This window comes from Pimephales promelas, chromosome 8 (genome assembly GCF_988280905.1).
Source record: "Pimephales promelas chromosome 8, fPimPro1.hap1.1, whole genome shotgun sequence".
Lineage (NCBI taxonomy): Eukaryota > Metazoa > Chordata > Actinopteri > Cypriniformes > Leuciscidae > Pimephales > Pimephales promelas.
The window spans coordinates 7,411,125-7,429,876 of NC_142776.1; the positions used below are offsets into that span (position 1 = coordinate 7,411,125).

At 36.1% G+C, this 18,752-nt stretch overlaps 1 protein-coding gene and 1 long non-coding RNA gene across 2 annotated transcripts in view; one reads left to right on the forward strand and one right to left on the reverse strand.

Annotated features, from left to right (window-relative positions):
- The window catches only part of xirp2a (xin actin binding repeat containing 2a), a 37,566-nt gene extending 21,710 nt beyond the window's left edge, over positions 1–15,856 (reverse strand). Inside the window, exons 1-2 of the mRNA XM_039689565.2 lie at positions 15,272–15,856; positions 1,758–1,854 (exon numbers count right to left, since the gene is read on the reverse strand). Of these exons, the coding sequence (XP_039545499.2) occupies positions 1,758–1,854; positions 15,272–15,457 (283 nt within the window). The 5' untranslated portion in view covers positions 15,458–15,856. The remainder of the gene's footprint in view (positions 1–1,757; positions 1,855–15,271) is intronic.
- On the forward strand, positions 8,313–12,765 carry LOC120491617 (uncharacterized). Its single transcript, XR_016169603.1, has 3 exons — positions 8,313–8,682; positions 10,473–10,597; positions 11,901–12,765. It is a non-coding gene; the product is annotated as an uncharacterized LOC120491617 (long non-coding RNA).
- Positions 15,857–18,752: the final 2,896 nt, after the last annotated feature.

An 18,752-nucleotide genomic window follows, 5' to 3' on the forward strand; every position in this document is an offset into this window, starting at 1 on the left:
GAGTAGCTTGTAGCTTGTCAAACTACAGTTTCAGAGTAGCTTCCCCAACACTGCCCATGCCACAAGGACGGAGTGTGTGATGGAAATCACGCACTCCAATTCCATTGGCTCGTTTCAATAGTACTCGAAGATCAGAAGATCAGTGGACTGAAAGGGAACTGTATAATCTAACATATGGAGGGACCAGTCAATTTAAATAACTGTACACAATGTACAATATTTTAAATAATATATTAACATATTAATAAATAACAAATTTTAATTTAAATTTTAAATAATGACAGCTGAGTATCTATTGTTTAATTTTGTATTTGACGTCACTTTGATTTTAACAGCCAATGTTCAGATGAAATAGCATTTTTGCCAAAAAAAATGATCTTATAAAAATTGGAATACAGACCTAAGTTTGGTCTCTTTTTAAATGAAAGTAGTAGATTATTGCTGAAGTAAATGTGTAAAAAGTTATAGAAGTTTAAATTTACAATAAAGCATGTACCTTGCTAAACAGATGTACATATATGCATTGAATAAAAAATCTTTAAAAATCCTATAAAACCAGCCATATGTCTAACCAAGTGAATTTTTTAATGTGTTCTTCATTCAAAAATGAATACATTTTTGTCACAATATCACAAGACATTTCCAACGATGTGTTCTGTAAAGATTAGAAAAAGTTTTGATCATAAAATAGAGCAGTCAATTTTGTAACAAGAAACATGACACCGCTCACAAATTAAATTTAAGTACTGTTTCCTTGGTAAACGTGATCTAAAATTTTTTTTAATGGTTTTCACAGGATGAATACTGAGGGTGGAAGTTTTCGAATGATACCTAATTTATGATGGTTATTAAAATATGTGATAGGGGAATTTAAAAGACAATACAAAAGAGCGTAAAAACTAGCTTCCCGCTACCGGCGATAGTTAATGGGGTTAATAAAAAGAGAGAAAATCTGAATATAACAATCAGATATACTCATAACAATTTCCTCCTTTACTCTTGTAGAGCACTAACTCCATGCACCAGATAAGTGTGTCATATGACATAAAAATACTCAAGAGAATGTAACACACTTGAGGCATGATCATCATTTCCAGTGTAGGATATGAATGTGTGAATATGGACCTGTCATAAACAAGGTTGTCTATTTCAAAGACAAGCTGATAGCCCGATTTAAAGAATGAAAGAGGGATAACAAAAGAGAGACACATGCAGACACTGACCATACACAAATCAGCTCACCTGTCAAACAAACCTATTAAATTACACAGGCCTCCCACTAGCATATTATTATCATCACTGCATATTTAAAACATATATATGCCTATTCGAGCATTGTAAAATAAAGTTTGGGTGTAGTATGGGAACTTTTAAGACTATATCCTGTGTCTGATTAATCTTGAGATTGCAGCAGAAATCCAAACATGTAAAGTACATACATGCATGAGCAGTGAGCACTAAAGCAGAAGTCTGTCATCAAAGTTGTCATCGTGCTTGACAGCAATGTGTGAAGTCTTTAATCTTGTCACTTTTATACACACACACACACACATACACATTTACACATACACACACCCTGAACTGTCACGAACATGTAAATCACATTAGAAACAAGAGATCACATATGGTTCAATGTAAAATTTCCTGAATCAGACTTTATAGAGCCAAACATAAATACGGCGAATCAAAAAAATTCTGGGGCTCAATTTAAAAAGAAACACTGACTTACAGTAGCATAAAAGCCAAAATATACTCACAGCCTCCAAAGTTTGAATCCTGATTTGACATTTTTTCCCTTACAACACTATGTTTGTCTGCAACTCTCCCACTGGACGAATGTGAACCACTCACTTCCTAGAGAGTGAGAGAAAAGAGAGAGAGAGAGAGAGAGAGAGAGAGAGAGGCAGGTGTGGTTAGAGAACCCGTTCTAGTCCGTGTTTCATTTGCATTCACCAGTTTAGTGAGACATTGAACAAAAGTTCAAAACAGAGAGACTGTACATGAAGCGTGTGTGTGTTTTGGCTATTTATCATTAACAGTATATCAACAAAACTCAGTTTTGTGTTGAATAAGCAAGTTCACCTGAAGCTTGAAAGCTGTCACCAAGTCAATAGTGCAATAATGCCCTTGAAAGAGGAACGTGAATATGGGAAGGTGACTGAGAATACTGAAATAAGCTGCCAACTGTGAAACATATTTGCATACAAACAAACGGAAATATATTTATACAGTTCCTATAAATGTATTTTCAGTGTGTACATCATTTTGATAAGCATCAAAAGCAAACATTATGGCACAACACACAGAACAAAACTAAAAACCAGCACTTTACACTGAGTTTGAGGCAATCGTCAACATTTAATGGAAGTTTCCAGCTGAGTTTGCTATTGCACTATTGAGCTTTAGCATTGTAATAGATGAGTTAGGAATATTAGAATATTTTACAATATTTTAATATTTGATTTATTTTGTTGCAAGTATCTGAACAGTTCAAAGCTACAGTTCAAATTTGCATAGTCAATACAATATTAATGTGAATATTAATGACAAACATGTATAATAAAGGTGTCCAACTTAAACATCATGGAGTTCTAACTGGTTCAGGACGAGTCAGTGTTACTGTGTCAGGTAATATTTTGATAAAGTTTTTAAGGGGAATCAAACAAGTATGGTTACAGTTGTCTCTACATATTGAATACATATTCTCTACAAAAACAACACCGGTTAAACTAAAAATAGAAAAATTGTATGTGTTTTGACCACAGACTGTAACTGTTTTTTTACAATCTATGGTTTTGACCACACTGTAATAAAATATTTTCAAGATTTGTTATCACAACATATTTTCTTTTGTCAAATCAACTTTATAATAATTTATTTAGTTGAGATAACTTATTATTTTGAATTTCTGATGATTAAATCATTCTCCTTCATTGTATTAACTCACTTTCTCCAGTTCAATCAACTTAACATTTTAGAGCAACCCAGGTTACTTACTTTTTTAATTTAAACCAACAATATTTTTTTTACAGTGTAGTAATCACAACATTTTTTCTTTTGTCAAATCAACTTAAATAATTTATTTAGTTCAGATAACATATAATTTTGAGTTTCTGATGATTAAATCATTCTCCTTCATTGTATTAACTCACTTTTTCCAGTTCAATGAACTTAAAATTTTAAGGCAACCAGGTTACTTACTTTTTTAAGTTAAACCATCAATATTTTTTTACAGTTTAGACAATTTACATAAATGTAATCATATTTCGCCAATACTAGTAGGCAGCCAGTTTGTTACAGAATTGAAATTAATGAGAAAATTAGAATTTAAAATTCTGCTTTTTGTTTTTAAAGCCATGAACGGATTACCTCCAAAATATCTCTCTGGTCTTTTGAAATTAAATAACTATCATAAGGTCATCTCAAAAAAGACTAAAAGTGAAAATCATGCTTTGAAAATCGTGCTTGATGGCTGCGGTAACCATTGACTATAATTGTATGCAAAATCATTTGTGTTCCATGGAAGGAAAAAACATAATTTACAAATGACGTGAGGGTGAATACATGATTTTCATTTTCGGGTGAACTTTTCCATTAACCCTATAACAAAAATGACACACATCGGCTATATAAACAGACATCACATCATACATATATTACACTCATCAGTTTACAGGTATATTCTTTAAAAATCGGATGGAACTGTTTTCGCTATCTAAGCGCTCTCTTTCCCTTTACCCCTCTCTGTCCATTTAGTTTCACAAAACAATTTGCAAATCAAATCTCGCCCCATTAGCCCTTCCATAATACACATGAATCTGTAGTTCAAAACATCAGGAAGGGAAAATCAACACCACACATGCTAATGCAGACTCACACACACACACACACACACTAATGATTGTGTCATTTGGAGTCACATTCCACTATTCAGCTCATCTGGCATAAGACACACACACAGAGCCAAGAGGTCAAGGTTCACCCTGCCCAGCCGAGAACAGGTGGTTTCATTTACACACACTGAAAGGCTGAGTTTCACTTTATCGGTTACACTGCAAGTAAATTAAAGGCTAACTGTAAATGAATTCTAATAAACATGTTGTCATCAACGTCGCAGTGCTGTCAAAAACCCTGATTGTGTTTTCAAATGGCAGAATGTTAGTTGTCGAAAACTGTAGGGTGAATTCAGGTTGATTGGGACAATTTTTAACTTTTCTCAATGGAAAAATGTGTCCCAATCATCCTGAACTCACCCTAGTTAAAAAAGATCAAGTTGAATCTCTGAAGCAGTTAAAAATTTACCTGGATAACGATTAAAAGAGCTCTGAGTCAATTCACCTGAATAAACCTTAGATAATAAATGAGATATGATCTGATCTGATTCTAGTTATTCATTTCTTTAATAGTATGTGTGTATTTTTGTGAACCTTGTTTCAATCAAAGGTTACCAAATCCAAAGGGATTTACACATGTAACAAATCTTGCCAATTTCGTGTGTCCATGTTGTTTATATGTCTTTGTGGTGTTTAAAATATTAAATACGTATTTAAAATATGTTTAAAATACAAACCATGCATGTGCAAATTCATGTCAACACCATTGCTGATTATTTTCTCCTTAAAAATGCAGAGGACAAAAAATACGGTGTTGTTTCTTAGGTCACAAACTACCTTGTAACCAATCACGTCAACGTGCGGGCAGGCTATATCATTAACTGTGGTCTCTCAAGAGAAGCCAAGTTAGTCCAGTATGAAAAATCAGGTGCATTTAGCAATATAGCGGGTGAATGTATATACCAACCCGATCTCACGACCAAGTCGTACGAATTCGACGAATGATTAAAAAGTGGCTAATTCGTAACAATTCATACGACCTCACTCGTACGAATTAATACAATTTTGCTAAATCGTACATATTTTACGAATTGGCCAATTCGTATGAATTCGTACAAATGACCTACCCCTTACCCCACCCCTAAACCTAACCATCACGTGGGTTTAGACAAATTGTACGAATTAGTACGAGTGAGGTCGTACGTATTAGTACGAATTAGCCACTTTTTAATCATGCGTCGAATTCGTACGAATTGGTCGTGAGATAGTGTTGATATATACATATATGATGTAGGCCTATATTACGATGTTATGATGTACTATATAACTTTCTCCACTGACTGATGTTCTAAGTTGTTCAGCATTTCTAAGTATACTGATTTTTATAAGTCAGACTAAGATGGCAAACAGGAACATGGTTTGTGTAACACCAGCAACACATTAATAGTTTGATAACATAGTCAAGAAAAAGACGAATCATATTATATACCATGATATGTCTGACGTTGTAGAGAGCGATACATAAAAAGCATTAGGCAACCATTCTGATACATTGACTTGACTGAGTGGATCTCTGAGCTGGCGTGAGCGGAGAAGGGGCTAATTTGCATATTCATGTTTCCGCAAATACTTATGAAGTTAGGGTATAAAGTTACATTCAAGCTATTTTAAGGCATGAATAAAAAAAAAATCACAAGAAAAAATGTTTTAAATACGCATTTTGGTGATCAAAGATGAGTTTTAAGGGACAAAATGATTGACTGCAGGGGGATTTTAAGTTTATCAGATGGTCATATGGTACTTTGATGCATATAATGGTACTAAATGATATACCATGGTATTTGCATGGCATTCCAAAGTCCTTCAGAAAATACCATGGAACTGCCGTCATGATAGACAACGACATGGTATTAACATGGTACGTTTTTGTAAGTGTTACTATTTGTTCCTATTTGGTATTCAACCAACCTTTGGTATTTCAACCTTAGGTAAAGTAAACCTTAGGTAAGTTAGTTTAAGTAGTTTTAATATTTAATATTTGGGTCTGCTGAGTCTATATAATATTTAATATTATTGAAGTGGGGATAGGACAAGAAAAGTTATTCTAACTTCTTCCTACCCCCTTTGAACATGATTGTTGTTTGGACCATCTGTAGATGATCTTTTTTTTTATGTCGATGATTAACTATTTATTTTTATTTTTTATTCAGTTTTTGCTGTTGTCTTTTTTTTAACATGTTCAATAAAGAGAGATTAATTAAAAATAATTAATTAATAATTTGTGTTGGCCTGTCTGTTTTAAATAGCATGTAAAGGGATATAATATGAGCTTTATGAACATTTAAAAAATAATAATTAACAGAAGTTGGTGAACATTATTTGCAAGCAGGTTTATTATTATCAACTAAATAAACTAAATATAAATATTAGATTTTATTTCGATTTAAGTTTGAAAGTGTTGAAGCACTAAAATTAGGCTACTAACTGAAAATAAAAACTAAAACTGAACTAAAAAGTGAATTAAACCTAAATGGTAACATTTATGAAAGCTAATGATGACAAAAGTTGGACTAAAATCAAAATGCAAAAATAAAAGCGGATTCAAAATATTGATAAAAACTAGAATATTCTTACAGTCTGCAGTGCACTGATGACTAAATGACTGATTTTGAGTGGTACGACATACCATCACAGTAATACATTTGCTCATATACAACGGACAAATTAGACAAAACTGGAATGACCCCCCTTTTAGATTCATGGAGATGATTACATTGGAAATTGTTATATGTTGAATCACAAAACTAGAACTTAGAAATCTGGTCACCTACATGTGTTTAGATATGTACGGGGATTTCCTGTTTTTGTAAGCACCACTGAGAGTCTCCCATTACTCTGCTGTCGCTGTGATAAGTGGACATATTTAAACATGAGTCACTGACCTGGAGTAAGAAAAACAAGCAGGGTAGCTCTCTCTCTCTCTCTCTCTCTCTCACAGACACACACACCATCTTCTTGCTAACAAACAATATTATTTCCACCAACTATTTTAAAACAAACTGAGAGCGAGGCTTTAACACACACAGGAGGAAAGAAAGAATGATGGAAGGTGTTTTGTATTCAGAACAAGGCCACAGGTTATAAAGTGAAGACATGGTATGATTACCATGCACGTATGAGATGACACAAGAACACATACCGAACATCCTGTGACAGTGCGTGAACAGCTAAACATGTAAAATATCTGAGTTGTTGTCCCCAGGCCTTGACCAAGAGTTCTGTTTTTCTTTTCTTTTTTACACTAAAGGCTTCTAGAAACAGTCACAAGGAGCTTATTTTAGCATGAGCTCTACGCTACACATATAGCCCAGGGATGACATTAAAAGAGTGAAATGACAGCACCTAATACTTTCTACACTTTTAGCAGTGAAGTTACTGTGTTTGTAGGGTATATTTAGCAGTGGCAGGGCAGTGCTTACTGTCAGCTAGCTTTAGCCTGTAGCTTGAGTTTATGTCTATTCACAACTAAATGGAATGGAATGTCAGGGTTTCAAAAACAAATTAAGCTGTATTGACATTTGAAAATGCTGTTCGTTACTACGGAAAATAATTTTGACTCATTTATAAAAACAAACAAAATCACATGTATTGTAATACACTTACAATCAGTGTTGTAGTACTCGAGACTCGGACTCGTCTCGGACTCGGTCTCGAGACCAAATTTTAATGGTCTTGGTCTTGTCATGGACTCGTGTGCATTTGGACTCGGAATTGACTCGTACTCGAACATTTTTTTTTTAGGACTCGGACTTGTTCCCGAGTCCACTCGAGTTCAATTCAAAATATTTTTCATGATTATTAATGTATGTTAATGAAATATTTCTTTAAATTGATTGACACGCCCAGTGATTGGTGATTTTCTAGTGCACAATTGCGCACGACAAATTGTAATAAAATTACTTTTAACACCACCTACTATGTGGCCTTTTTACCCTAAACTGATCATATTTTTTTAACTCCAAGTAAATTCAGTAAAATAAAAAAAAGGATTTCTCTAAGTAAATAAAAGTAAATTAGGTAATAACCCTCACTGATCTCGGTCTCGACTCGGACTCGACCGTCTCTGGTCTCGGACTCGACTTGGACTCGACTCTCTATGGACTCGGTCTTGACTCGGACTCGAGTGAGGTGGTCTCGACTACAACACTGCTTACAATAGAAAGTAGTAAAAGTATCATTTGTGGTGGAACTATACTATTTTAAAGGGGTGGTATGGCCATTTTTACAATATGAAAAATAAGTGTCTCTGTCCCCAGAACGTGTATTTGAAGTTTTAGCTCAAAATACCCACAGATAATTTTGTACAGTTGTCTCTTTTTAAAGGTTGTATCAGCGATTTCAGGCCCAAACAAAAATTATCACATTCTTTCCTAACAATCCGCTAGCTGTCCGCCCCATAAGCAGGCTGTCAAAAGGCCGTCTCTGTAGGTAGCCTACACTCTGAGATCTGCACGCAAAAACAAATGGGAACAACCACCACTCAAAATCAAAATAAACAGTGTTCTAACCAATCACCGACGGGGGAGGGACGTTGTTTGTTTTTCCGCTCGTTCATGGTGTCTGCATGTGAAGTCGGAGCTGAAGAATAAGCCAGCGTCTATCAACACTATGCTTTCAACGGACCAGATTTAACATGGAAGAGGCAATCCCCAAGAAGAGGAGGAGGATTAGGGCGAGGGAATACCGTCGTTTTTCGTCAAAGAAACTAATAATAATCGGGAAGGCTTTTGAACAGTGGAGCGAGCTCAAAGAATTGAAAAATGTTGCCGACGCCGTTTCTTCTGGACAGGTGAGTAGCTTCTAGTGTTGAATTTTTTGTACGTGAACTGTGTGTGAAAATATAATTCTTTAAAAAATAGTGAAGCTCGACTAAACTTGGATAGCTCTAGCGAATATCTGATTGTAGGGATTTAGTGTGTGAGTTGCGTTTGTTATATGCGTCTACTTTGATGTGTAGCCATAACATTGTATTAGCAATAACACTAGCCTATGTTCAGGACTAACGTTAGCCGAATAGTAATAAGCTGTTATAATATTATTCCAGATAGATATGAGTTTTCCCCATAACGTTAGATCTGTAGCTAAATGACTGAACTGTACAAGGTAAATAAATGATAATAGGCCACTGACAACTTGCTAGAAACCATTTATATTACAAATTACTATTCTGTTAGCTGGGAGGAAAGCTGGAAGCTAGCTATGTAGTTGAAAACAATGTTCATGCATACGAAGTAAAAAAATAGAAACATTTTCTGCGTTAGCCTATTTTAAAATAAACAATATTGAAAGTGTAAGTGATAAATATTATATTTACTTGGTTATAAAATTATGTTTGAATACAACTATAATGACTTACCCAACAGAATGAGCCATCATTGAGGTAGACCGTCAATCTGAATATAGTGTGTTTTTGTCGCTTTAAGAAATGCGCGTGCATGGTCGTTTTTTTCATGATGCGCGAAACGGGAGGGAGGGGCGAGCTAAATTGGTTTGTTTGGGATCTGGCTTCAAACACAAACAGGAGTGACGTCACCCACAATCGCTGATACAACATTTAAGGGTCAGTTAAAATGCGTTGTTTCGTGTGTGTCCCTTTAAATGCAAATTAACTCACGGCACAGAGTTTGTTAGCAGCTCTGATTACTTCACGCAAACCAGTACTAAAATGTCAGAAACTGTTCTGCCTTTTATGTTTAAAAGCTTTTTTTTTACTGTATAGTGTCTCCATCACCTATTGGAGCAATAGGACCCACAGAGTACAGGGTGATCACCCCCTGCTGGCCTCACTAGGTACTTGTACTGAACCAAGAATATTTTTTTCTCTTAAAAATAGCATACCTGTATCAATGATGGACCACCAACTCATGTACACCTAACCAGCACAACACTGGACCATCATGGGAATTCATAATGGATTATACTGGTATTTTCACCAGGGTGTGTGAATTGTTTCTCTCTAGTTCTTGAATCCTGAACGTACATATTTGCTTAAAAGGAAACAAACAGCGAAATTAGATTAGACTCAAGCACTGTGAACATATTTGTTTATATTGATACCACATATCCAAACAACGATTTCAATAATGCATTATTATTATAGTACTCCAGACAGCAGTTTACATTACATTTACATTGCATTTTCTATTAGTGACCTCTACTGGAAAGAATGCACAACAACGTCTCTCGGCCTGCTGAAGAGTTTAAAAGTGTTATCTAAACCTTGAATGAACCAAAATCAAAATCCAAGTAGACTATAAACAGGATGTGAGGATTTGTATTCCTTTCTGTTCTAAAGTGGTTGATGAATAACAGGAGAAGGATTTCGTGTCTGAAATGAAAGTTTCTCAGTCTCTTCTGACAGCCTTTAATCATGGCAGTCTCTCTGTATACACTGACTGAGTAATAATGAATGAGAGAGAAAGAGTGTGTGTGTGTGTGTGTGTGTGTGTGTGTGTGTATGTGTGTGTGCAAAGGGATCATGAAATATTAATAACCCTGGTGGGGTGGAGAGGTCATGTTTCAGACAGAAACAATAGATGGATCTCTAGCAATCTCTCTCTTCTTCCTGTGTTTATCTAGGCAACAATTAGCCACTCAATCAGGAACATCAGTCCCTCATTCTGCTCTTGTCCAAAACCCCTTCAGAATAAGACTCAAGCATCCAATCAGCCAGGCCTGTGTTTCACCACCAGGATGAAGAAAACGTAAGTCACATACCAAGTATGTCTATATATCTTTTCTTCTGTCAAGTTCAAGCTTCCACGGAGTCCCTTACAAAAACAGTGGTTTCCATCAAAATACCATGTAGATACTACAGTCAGTTAACGTCCTTTACCTAAGGCGACCATGATAGGTAATACCAACTTATCACCTTTTTTTGTAGAAAAAAAATCACTGCCAATCCCATCTTGCATGCTATCCATCTTAAAGGGGTCATGAATTTTATTATATTGTTGTCTGAGGTCAACTTATGACGTTTGCTTGGTTTTTGCATTCAAAAACATCAAAATGAATAAGTAATAGGCTATTTTGTACCCTAGTTTTTACCTGAAAAATGCTCGGTTTTTATGGGTGTCTCGCACTGAAGACTTGGAAGTCAGCGCCCACCCACTGCTGTGAGTGGATAACAGTTTTGCATATTATAATGAGTTTCAACTCACCCGTTGGTGCACTTGGGGGAAAATGTTTTGAAAACGTCCAATGTTGTAAAATGCCAACCGGAATGATTCGCCCATACATGTTCGACTCTTAATCGGTCTGCAAATCCAGTCTTGTTTACAAAACAATCCTCAGTGAAATTAAGTGAACAGACGGACAATGTTTTACCTCATCAGCTTGAGTGGAACGTCATTAAAAATAAAGTTTATCTATGCAGTCCTATTGGAATCCAGAGTGTGTGAAAGCAATTTTAAAAACTGCATTAAATGAACATGCAAGGGCAAGGGATGGGTTGAACTTTGTGAATGGCTTTACAATTCTGCTGTTGCATATTGCATGTGGGCCTGGTCAGGCAGATAAAACACAATAAGACTTTACAACCATCAACATATAACTGACGTAGTATCCTAAGAACATGATGGTCATCATTACAACTTCAATAATATTCAACCTATTATTTTTAATTACAGCTTTGGTTTTTATTGTGTGTGTGTGTGTGTGTGTGTCTGTATAGTTGCAAGTATGAGTTGAACCAAACCATGTTTACATAGTTTAGCTAATTAGTTCATTCTCTCTCTCTCTCTTTATACATCTCTATATATCTCTCTCACTTTTTTCTGTTGGTTTTACTCTGCCCACACACATTACCCACATGCAAATTACAGGGTTATTTATACGAAAGCCAGTGTTGCGGAAAGAACCCCCAAAATAAGTTTTAAATAACATAGTGCATAACATTTTGTGTGTGTGTAAGCATGTCAGTGCACGGTTGCTCTGCTTCCCACAAATTTATTGCCAGTAGCTACCTCATTTGTGTGTGTGTGTGTGTTGCACATTCTGTTTTTCCAGATTGTGACCTTTCTCACTGTATCTCTCTCTGTGAGCTCACAACAATTTAATTTAAGGGATTAAATGTTCCTAAGTAAAAGGCCAGCAAAACAAGATCTTTCCAGCACAGAGCAGTTTGCCAAGGTATGAAAACACACACAATTTAAATTGATCTGCTTTCTTAATCTACTGTCTCTTTTCTTTCTCTAATATTTTCTTACTCCTTTCATGTCTGCTCTTCCAATTTTCATTTTTGTTTTACTCATTTCTCATTCCTGTCTCTGTCATTTTCCATTCTCAGCCATCCCATCAGTGTCGCTTCACTGAACTGTGACTGATGAACACTAAACTTCCAAACCCGTTCTTTGAAGTATGGTTACTTTCAGCTTATTCCTGGGAATCACTTAAATAGTTTTCCTCCTGAAAACACCAACATACAGTAAGATTTTATGCTGGTCACCAACATGGGATACAGGTGTGCTGGTGTTTACCCAGTATCACTATTAAGATTATGCTGGTTGACCAGTTTCTCCAGCTAAATTGTGCTGGTAAACAGCTTGGCTATATTCCAAACTAGACCAGACCAGCATGAAGTACCATGGGAAATCATGCCGACCTAAACTGGTATTTTGAGCATGTTATCCTGCCAGTGATCAGGTTCTAGAAATTAGATTAATGTTGCTTTGATAACGTAAGTGGCTAAGTATGCTTTGATAAACAGAAAATCCTAGGTTTATTGCAAGTGAAACCAAAGTGAAAACTTGTCCAGAGAAAGAATGGGATCCAGATCATGTTACTTTTCCATTCGATTCATTGTCTCTAACTATTAACACAGCATTTCAATTTGACATTACAGAAATAGAAAGCAGCAGCGTGCACAGATAGACCCAAAGTTGTGCTTAAAGTGATACTCCACTTTTTTTTTTTTTTTGGAAATAGGCTCATTTTACCACTCCCCCAGAGTTAAACAGTTGAGTTTTACCAATTTCAAATCAATTCAGAAGATTTTCTGATATTTAGAAGAATATCAGTAACCAGACTGGTCTCATTGACTTCTATAGTAGGGAATATCAGAATATTTAGACTGATATTCTTCTAAATATCAAAAAAATCGGCTGAATACATTTCGAAAACGGTAAAACCCAACTGTTTAACTCTGGGGGAGTGGTAAAATGAGCCTATTTCCAAAAAAAGTGGAGTATCCCTTTAAGCACATGCCCTTTTGGCCTCTGACAAGATACGTGCCCTTTAAATAAAATTTGATTAAATTTGGCTCGTGGCATCAATTCTCAATAAATTCCCAGTGTTTGTCTGAGAACTTATTCATAATAATTCTGCGAGACCCAACGAGCCACTCTCTGACAAATTTCAGCACTGTTTGTCACTGCTGTGAAATTAAACCACTATTTAAACATCTCAATACAGCAAGCCTAACTTAGGCAATAGCCCTAGAACAGGTCTGTCAATGATCCAATGACCCATTCATAAAGTCAGTGGACACTTGATTCTTCCAATGAATGAGTCAGCCAGTTTGAACGAATCGGTTAAATCAGTGATTCCATGGGTGGCTCTCATTTCTTTTTTGTTCATCCTCTTTTTCTTTCCTCGCATCTTAGCTCCACCAACTTACGATGCAAGGGGAGGATACACCTGTGTATTTCGATCTGTTTCCGGGTCACAGACTGAAGGACAGAGGAGTAAGAAAACGAGGAAGCATCCATTTGGCCCTGTCCCAAATGGCACCCTAAGCACTCGCAGTCTTCCTACGAGCCGCATTTTCGTGACGTAGCATCAAAAGTGTACATCGAGGGTGCATATTGGCCACAAAAGAGGGTGCTCGCGAGGGCACTCCCTTCTGAAACTTAAAATGACAAATGAGACACCCTACGGTCTCATGAACATAACGAACACACGCCAGCCATTGATCGGCATACAAGACCCAAAAGTTCACATGAAGTGTGTCATTTGGGACAGGGCCTTTGAATTAAGAAGCACCCACGGATTCACTTATTAGGACTGAAAATGCAGACTGATCTCATGAAATGGCGTATGTATGACACGCCAATTCGTTCGTATTTCCATTTTTGGCGTGCTATCAACACGCATAATCGCTTTTCAGCGTGTTTATGAACGCCATTGACTTATGACTCGTGACCAACTCAACGAGTGTTGCCAATAAGGACTGTGTAGAGTTATTTTATTTTTGAAATATTCATTTATCGGCCATTATAACTGCCAATACGGATAGTTTGGAAAATGCCTAATATCGGCCTGCCGATATATCGGTCTGGCTCTAATTCGTATTTCCATTTTTGGCGTGCTATCAACACGCATAATCGCTTTTCAGCATGTTTATGAACGCCGTTGACTTAACGTTACATTACTGTATATATATATATATATATGACCTACCCCAACCCCGTCCCTAACCCGTCACTGGGGTTAATACCATTTATGAGTCTTCCCCTACCATCCTCGGAAAAATAATATCGCTCCCCAGATGTGTACATTTTGCTTCGTTTCGCTCTGACATTTAACGGCGTGCACATACACATGGAATCACTCGGACATTTAACGGCGTAGACATACACGCATACACATGCATACGCGTGGATACCTGAAAATGCATATAGATAACACGCCACTTGACTTGAAAGTGGCATGTATGTTTACGCAAAAGTCATGATGTCATGTTGGAAAATGTTGTATTTAGAACATTAATCTCATAACATTATTTAGGCAAGTTTAGATGGATTTTGATAAATGGTATGGATTTTGTAGATACTTACTGTATTTCATTCATTTGGTAGAACAGCCATATAGTGTATAATTGTGTAATTAATGAAAAGATGAAACTTTATGCAATTTTACATTTTATAAAAACAACATAATTACGAGATGGCAACCTGTGGCATTCTACCCTGACTGTTCACGCGTTTCTATGTCAACAATTAAAAAACAAAACAAAAAAAAACATTAATAATCTTACTGACCCCAAACTTTGAATGATAGTTTAGCTCTCTAACCTGTAAATGTGCTTAAAAGAGTGTGTGTTTGTTGTAAAATATCCCAAAGTTAACTGACTATGCATGTCTTTCAACATATTATCTGTTACTGTTAACATATAGACACTTCATTTTCAAACAGGAGCTAACAGACAGAGGAGACTGTTGGAAGTCAACAAAACAACAACAAATAATGTACAAAAACAGATAAAAAGGATCCCTAAACAAATGTTCAGATTCTTTTTAGAATGCCTACAATCTATCTATAAGTTGCAGCCACCAATAAGATATCATAAAAACAATATCCTAATGCTCACACTCATTCTCTTCATCATTTGACTTTCCATTCTCATTCTCTCATTCTTTCGCTTTCGCTCTAAGACTCACCACATGTTGCACCGGCGGTTTCTCAAACATTTGCTTCAGACTGCTGAGTGGGATGTCAAACTTCTCAATGTGCCTGTTCTCCTCCAGGTCCTCTTTAGCGTCAGCAGGCCGCGGGGTGAGAGGAGATGAAGAAGCGTACTCTCCTTCTTTCAACACCTCGGGTCCATTTCCTGATTGAGTTTCCATTGTTCAGGAAACCAGATATTCCAGCCTCCCCCACGAGAGCAGAGAGGACCACTACCGAGAGAGTGGACGGAGGAAGAGAGACACGGCGAGAGAGAGGAAAAGAGAGCGAGAGAGGGATGTGGAGGAAGGACTGCGTGGCACAGTTGTGGTGTCTAGGAGGCCGAACCAGACGGACAAACCGAGGACAGCCTTGAAGGAGGAGAAAAAAGAAAGAAAAGTAAAGAAAAAAAAAACGTCTCTGTGAACTCATGCTATGAATTTGTCCTTCCAGTAAACACAATCACACGCACACAAGGAATGCCAAAGTTAAGGGTTTTAAAAGCATTGCAGTCGAGTAAAACATAATCACACACACACTCCTGCCTACAGGAAACAAACATCACCCCTGAACAAATCATGGAAACTTGACCACAGCCCTCCTCTCGGCTCTAACACCAACACCCTTTCCTTTCTGCACACACATTTCCTAAAAAAAAAAAAAAAAAAAACTGCAAAAAAAGCTATTTATTTTTAAAAAAAGACTACATTGAAAAACATTTGGTGTAAGATTTCTTGGTAAATTTCAAACACAAAAACAGCAAGTAATACTGAATTAAGCATTGAATTTTGAAAAAGTATGAAATAGTTTTTTATTGTACATTTCAATAATTTTCAGCCTCAGACCACCTTTTGTCCCCCTTCCACGTGGGTTTTACAAAAAAAAAGATGGTATACTTTTAATAAAATATTTTATAAATAAATCGGCAATTATTCGATAAAATCTCAGTATTTTGGCAATACTGAGATTTTATCGAATAATTGCCGATTTCTAAAAAAAAAAAGTTTAGCTGCAATCATTCTCGTCAAGCAGCTTATGAAAAATAATATTCAATTGTATTTCTGCAGTATTTGGTCTGCGTATGATAAGAAATGATCACAATTACAAAAGCGAAAACATTATGGTGACAAGAACATTTATACCAAACTCCATTTGCCTCATTTCCATATTTCAGGTATCTGAAATACTACATATAGTATCTGTTTACAGTAACAAAATATTTTGAATAAATTAATTGAAAAAAAATGCATTGTGTCATAACCAGGTATGGCAGTGACAATATAATTACTGTTCAAAAGTTTGGATTTTTACTGGTATAAAAAAGGACACTTTTATTAAGGACACATTAATCAAAAGTGACAGTACAAAAACTAATTTAAATAAATGCTCTTCTATTGACCTTTTTGTTTCCACAAAAATATTAAGCAGCACAACAGTTTTATCGATAATAATATATATATATATATATATATATATTTTTAGAATTATTAACATACTAACATATGAACATAAGAAACAGCACATTAGAATGATTTCTGAAGGATCATATGACTCTAAAGACTGGATTAATGGCTGATCAAATCTTTGCCATCAGGAATAAATTACGTTTTAAAATATATTAAAACGGTTAAATTTTAATAATATTCCACATTATCGTTTTGTTTTACTGTAATTTTGATCAAATTAATGCATCCTTGGTGAGCACAAGATATTCCTTTTAAAATTTTTTAAAATCTTATCGACCCCAAACTTTTGAACTGTAGTGTATGTACAGAAGAGCTAGATTTTAGGCCAATGAGATTCACGTTGGGAGGAGATACCATGCAATGGACAAAATTGTGGTCAAAAACTGTAATGAGTTTTTTACATGCAAGGGAGACCTTTTATCATATCATGTCCTGCGTTACTCTCATGCACGTTTCAGTTTGTTTTTACAAAGAGTTGAAATGATTTCCTGTGGTAAACAACAGCATACCATAGATGCTGTGCTCCATTTATCTCACAGGAAATGGCCATAGACAGACGGATGAATGGAGGGAAATTGTTATATATAAAACAGGGGGAGGATTCTATGACCAGCTTTACTTAAGTAAATGAATTCCAGGCAGGACACGTTCAGACGGGTGAGTCATGGAATGGATCAGAGGTGAAAACATATAACTTAGATTCTACAGTGGATGCTTGTACTTCACTGAGGAGACTGTAAGAGTGGCTGATGAGGTGAAAAGATGGAGATTGCAAGTAAAGAGCATGCAGGAGAGATAATGGAGGAGAGGGAATGATGGGGTCAGGTTAATGCAAACTAATGATAAGAGAAGTAAGACACGGCTGTAAGGAGAGAGAGAGGAGGAGAACGTCACAGAAATGCATTATTCAACCCAGAGAAAGACAGCTCGCTTACAGGCCTGTCCACTCATCTTACATTCACTACCACACACACACACCAAAATATAGAGAGAGAAACATTCAGCTAAAGGTTACTAATTTGCGCTTTAAACTGCGCTGTCTTGCCGTTGCCGATAACAATATTTCTAGATATCTTGCAGCTTGATTTATTTTTTTGCACAAACCTCACATTGTGTGTTGTCTCTGAAATCCGTCTACAATAAGCAGCTACCTAAATAGCTAGTTCAGCCGAAATGAAATTCTGTAATCATTTACTCGCCTTCATGTCATTCCAAACCTGCATGTCTTTCTTTCTTCTGTGGAACATAAATGAAAATATTTTGAGAAAGGCCTCAGTGGGTGTCCATTCAGTGGATTCAATGTTCACCAAACTGTTACCAACAAAATAGCTTTATTGTGTGTGTTCCACAGAAGAAATAAAGTCATACTGGTTTGGAACGACATGCTGGTGGTGAGTAAATGATGTCAGAATTTGAATTTCTGGGTGAACTATCCTTTGTAATTTCAACAGTCATTTGAAAAAAAGCGAATAAAACCGAAACAGAAGAGGGCCTTACACATACCCTTGAGGAACAACGTGCATTATACTATCACCAATTGGTTGTTTTGATAAACAACCACCAACACCTGCCAACCAAAGTCATTATATTATCTTCTCATGGCCTGGAAGGCCTTGTGACATTTTTGTTTACAATGGGGAAAAACCTCAACCCTCCTAAAAAGGCATTCTTGTGCGTTCTTTAGCTGGTCCAAGACTCTTTAAATTGCACCCTATTGTATTGCACTCTTGGGACCATTTTCAATTTCATGAAAATATCTGTTGGTGGTCATGCAATATCCTGTATAATCTGGAATTGTTACTGTTACTTTAATATAGTAGAGTAAAATCCTGTACTGAATACTTGACCATGTGGATCTTATGTCATCTCAGTTCTTCACACTCAAGGCATTTTCAGTCTTTGAGTGGAGATGAAGTTGATCCTTCTCACCGGTAAAGAGTAGCATTTGAGGTTGTCTTTCTATGTTTCTTTCTCTCCATCACACTCTCTCTCTGCACTTGACCTACTTATC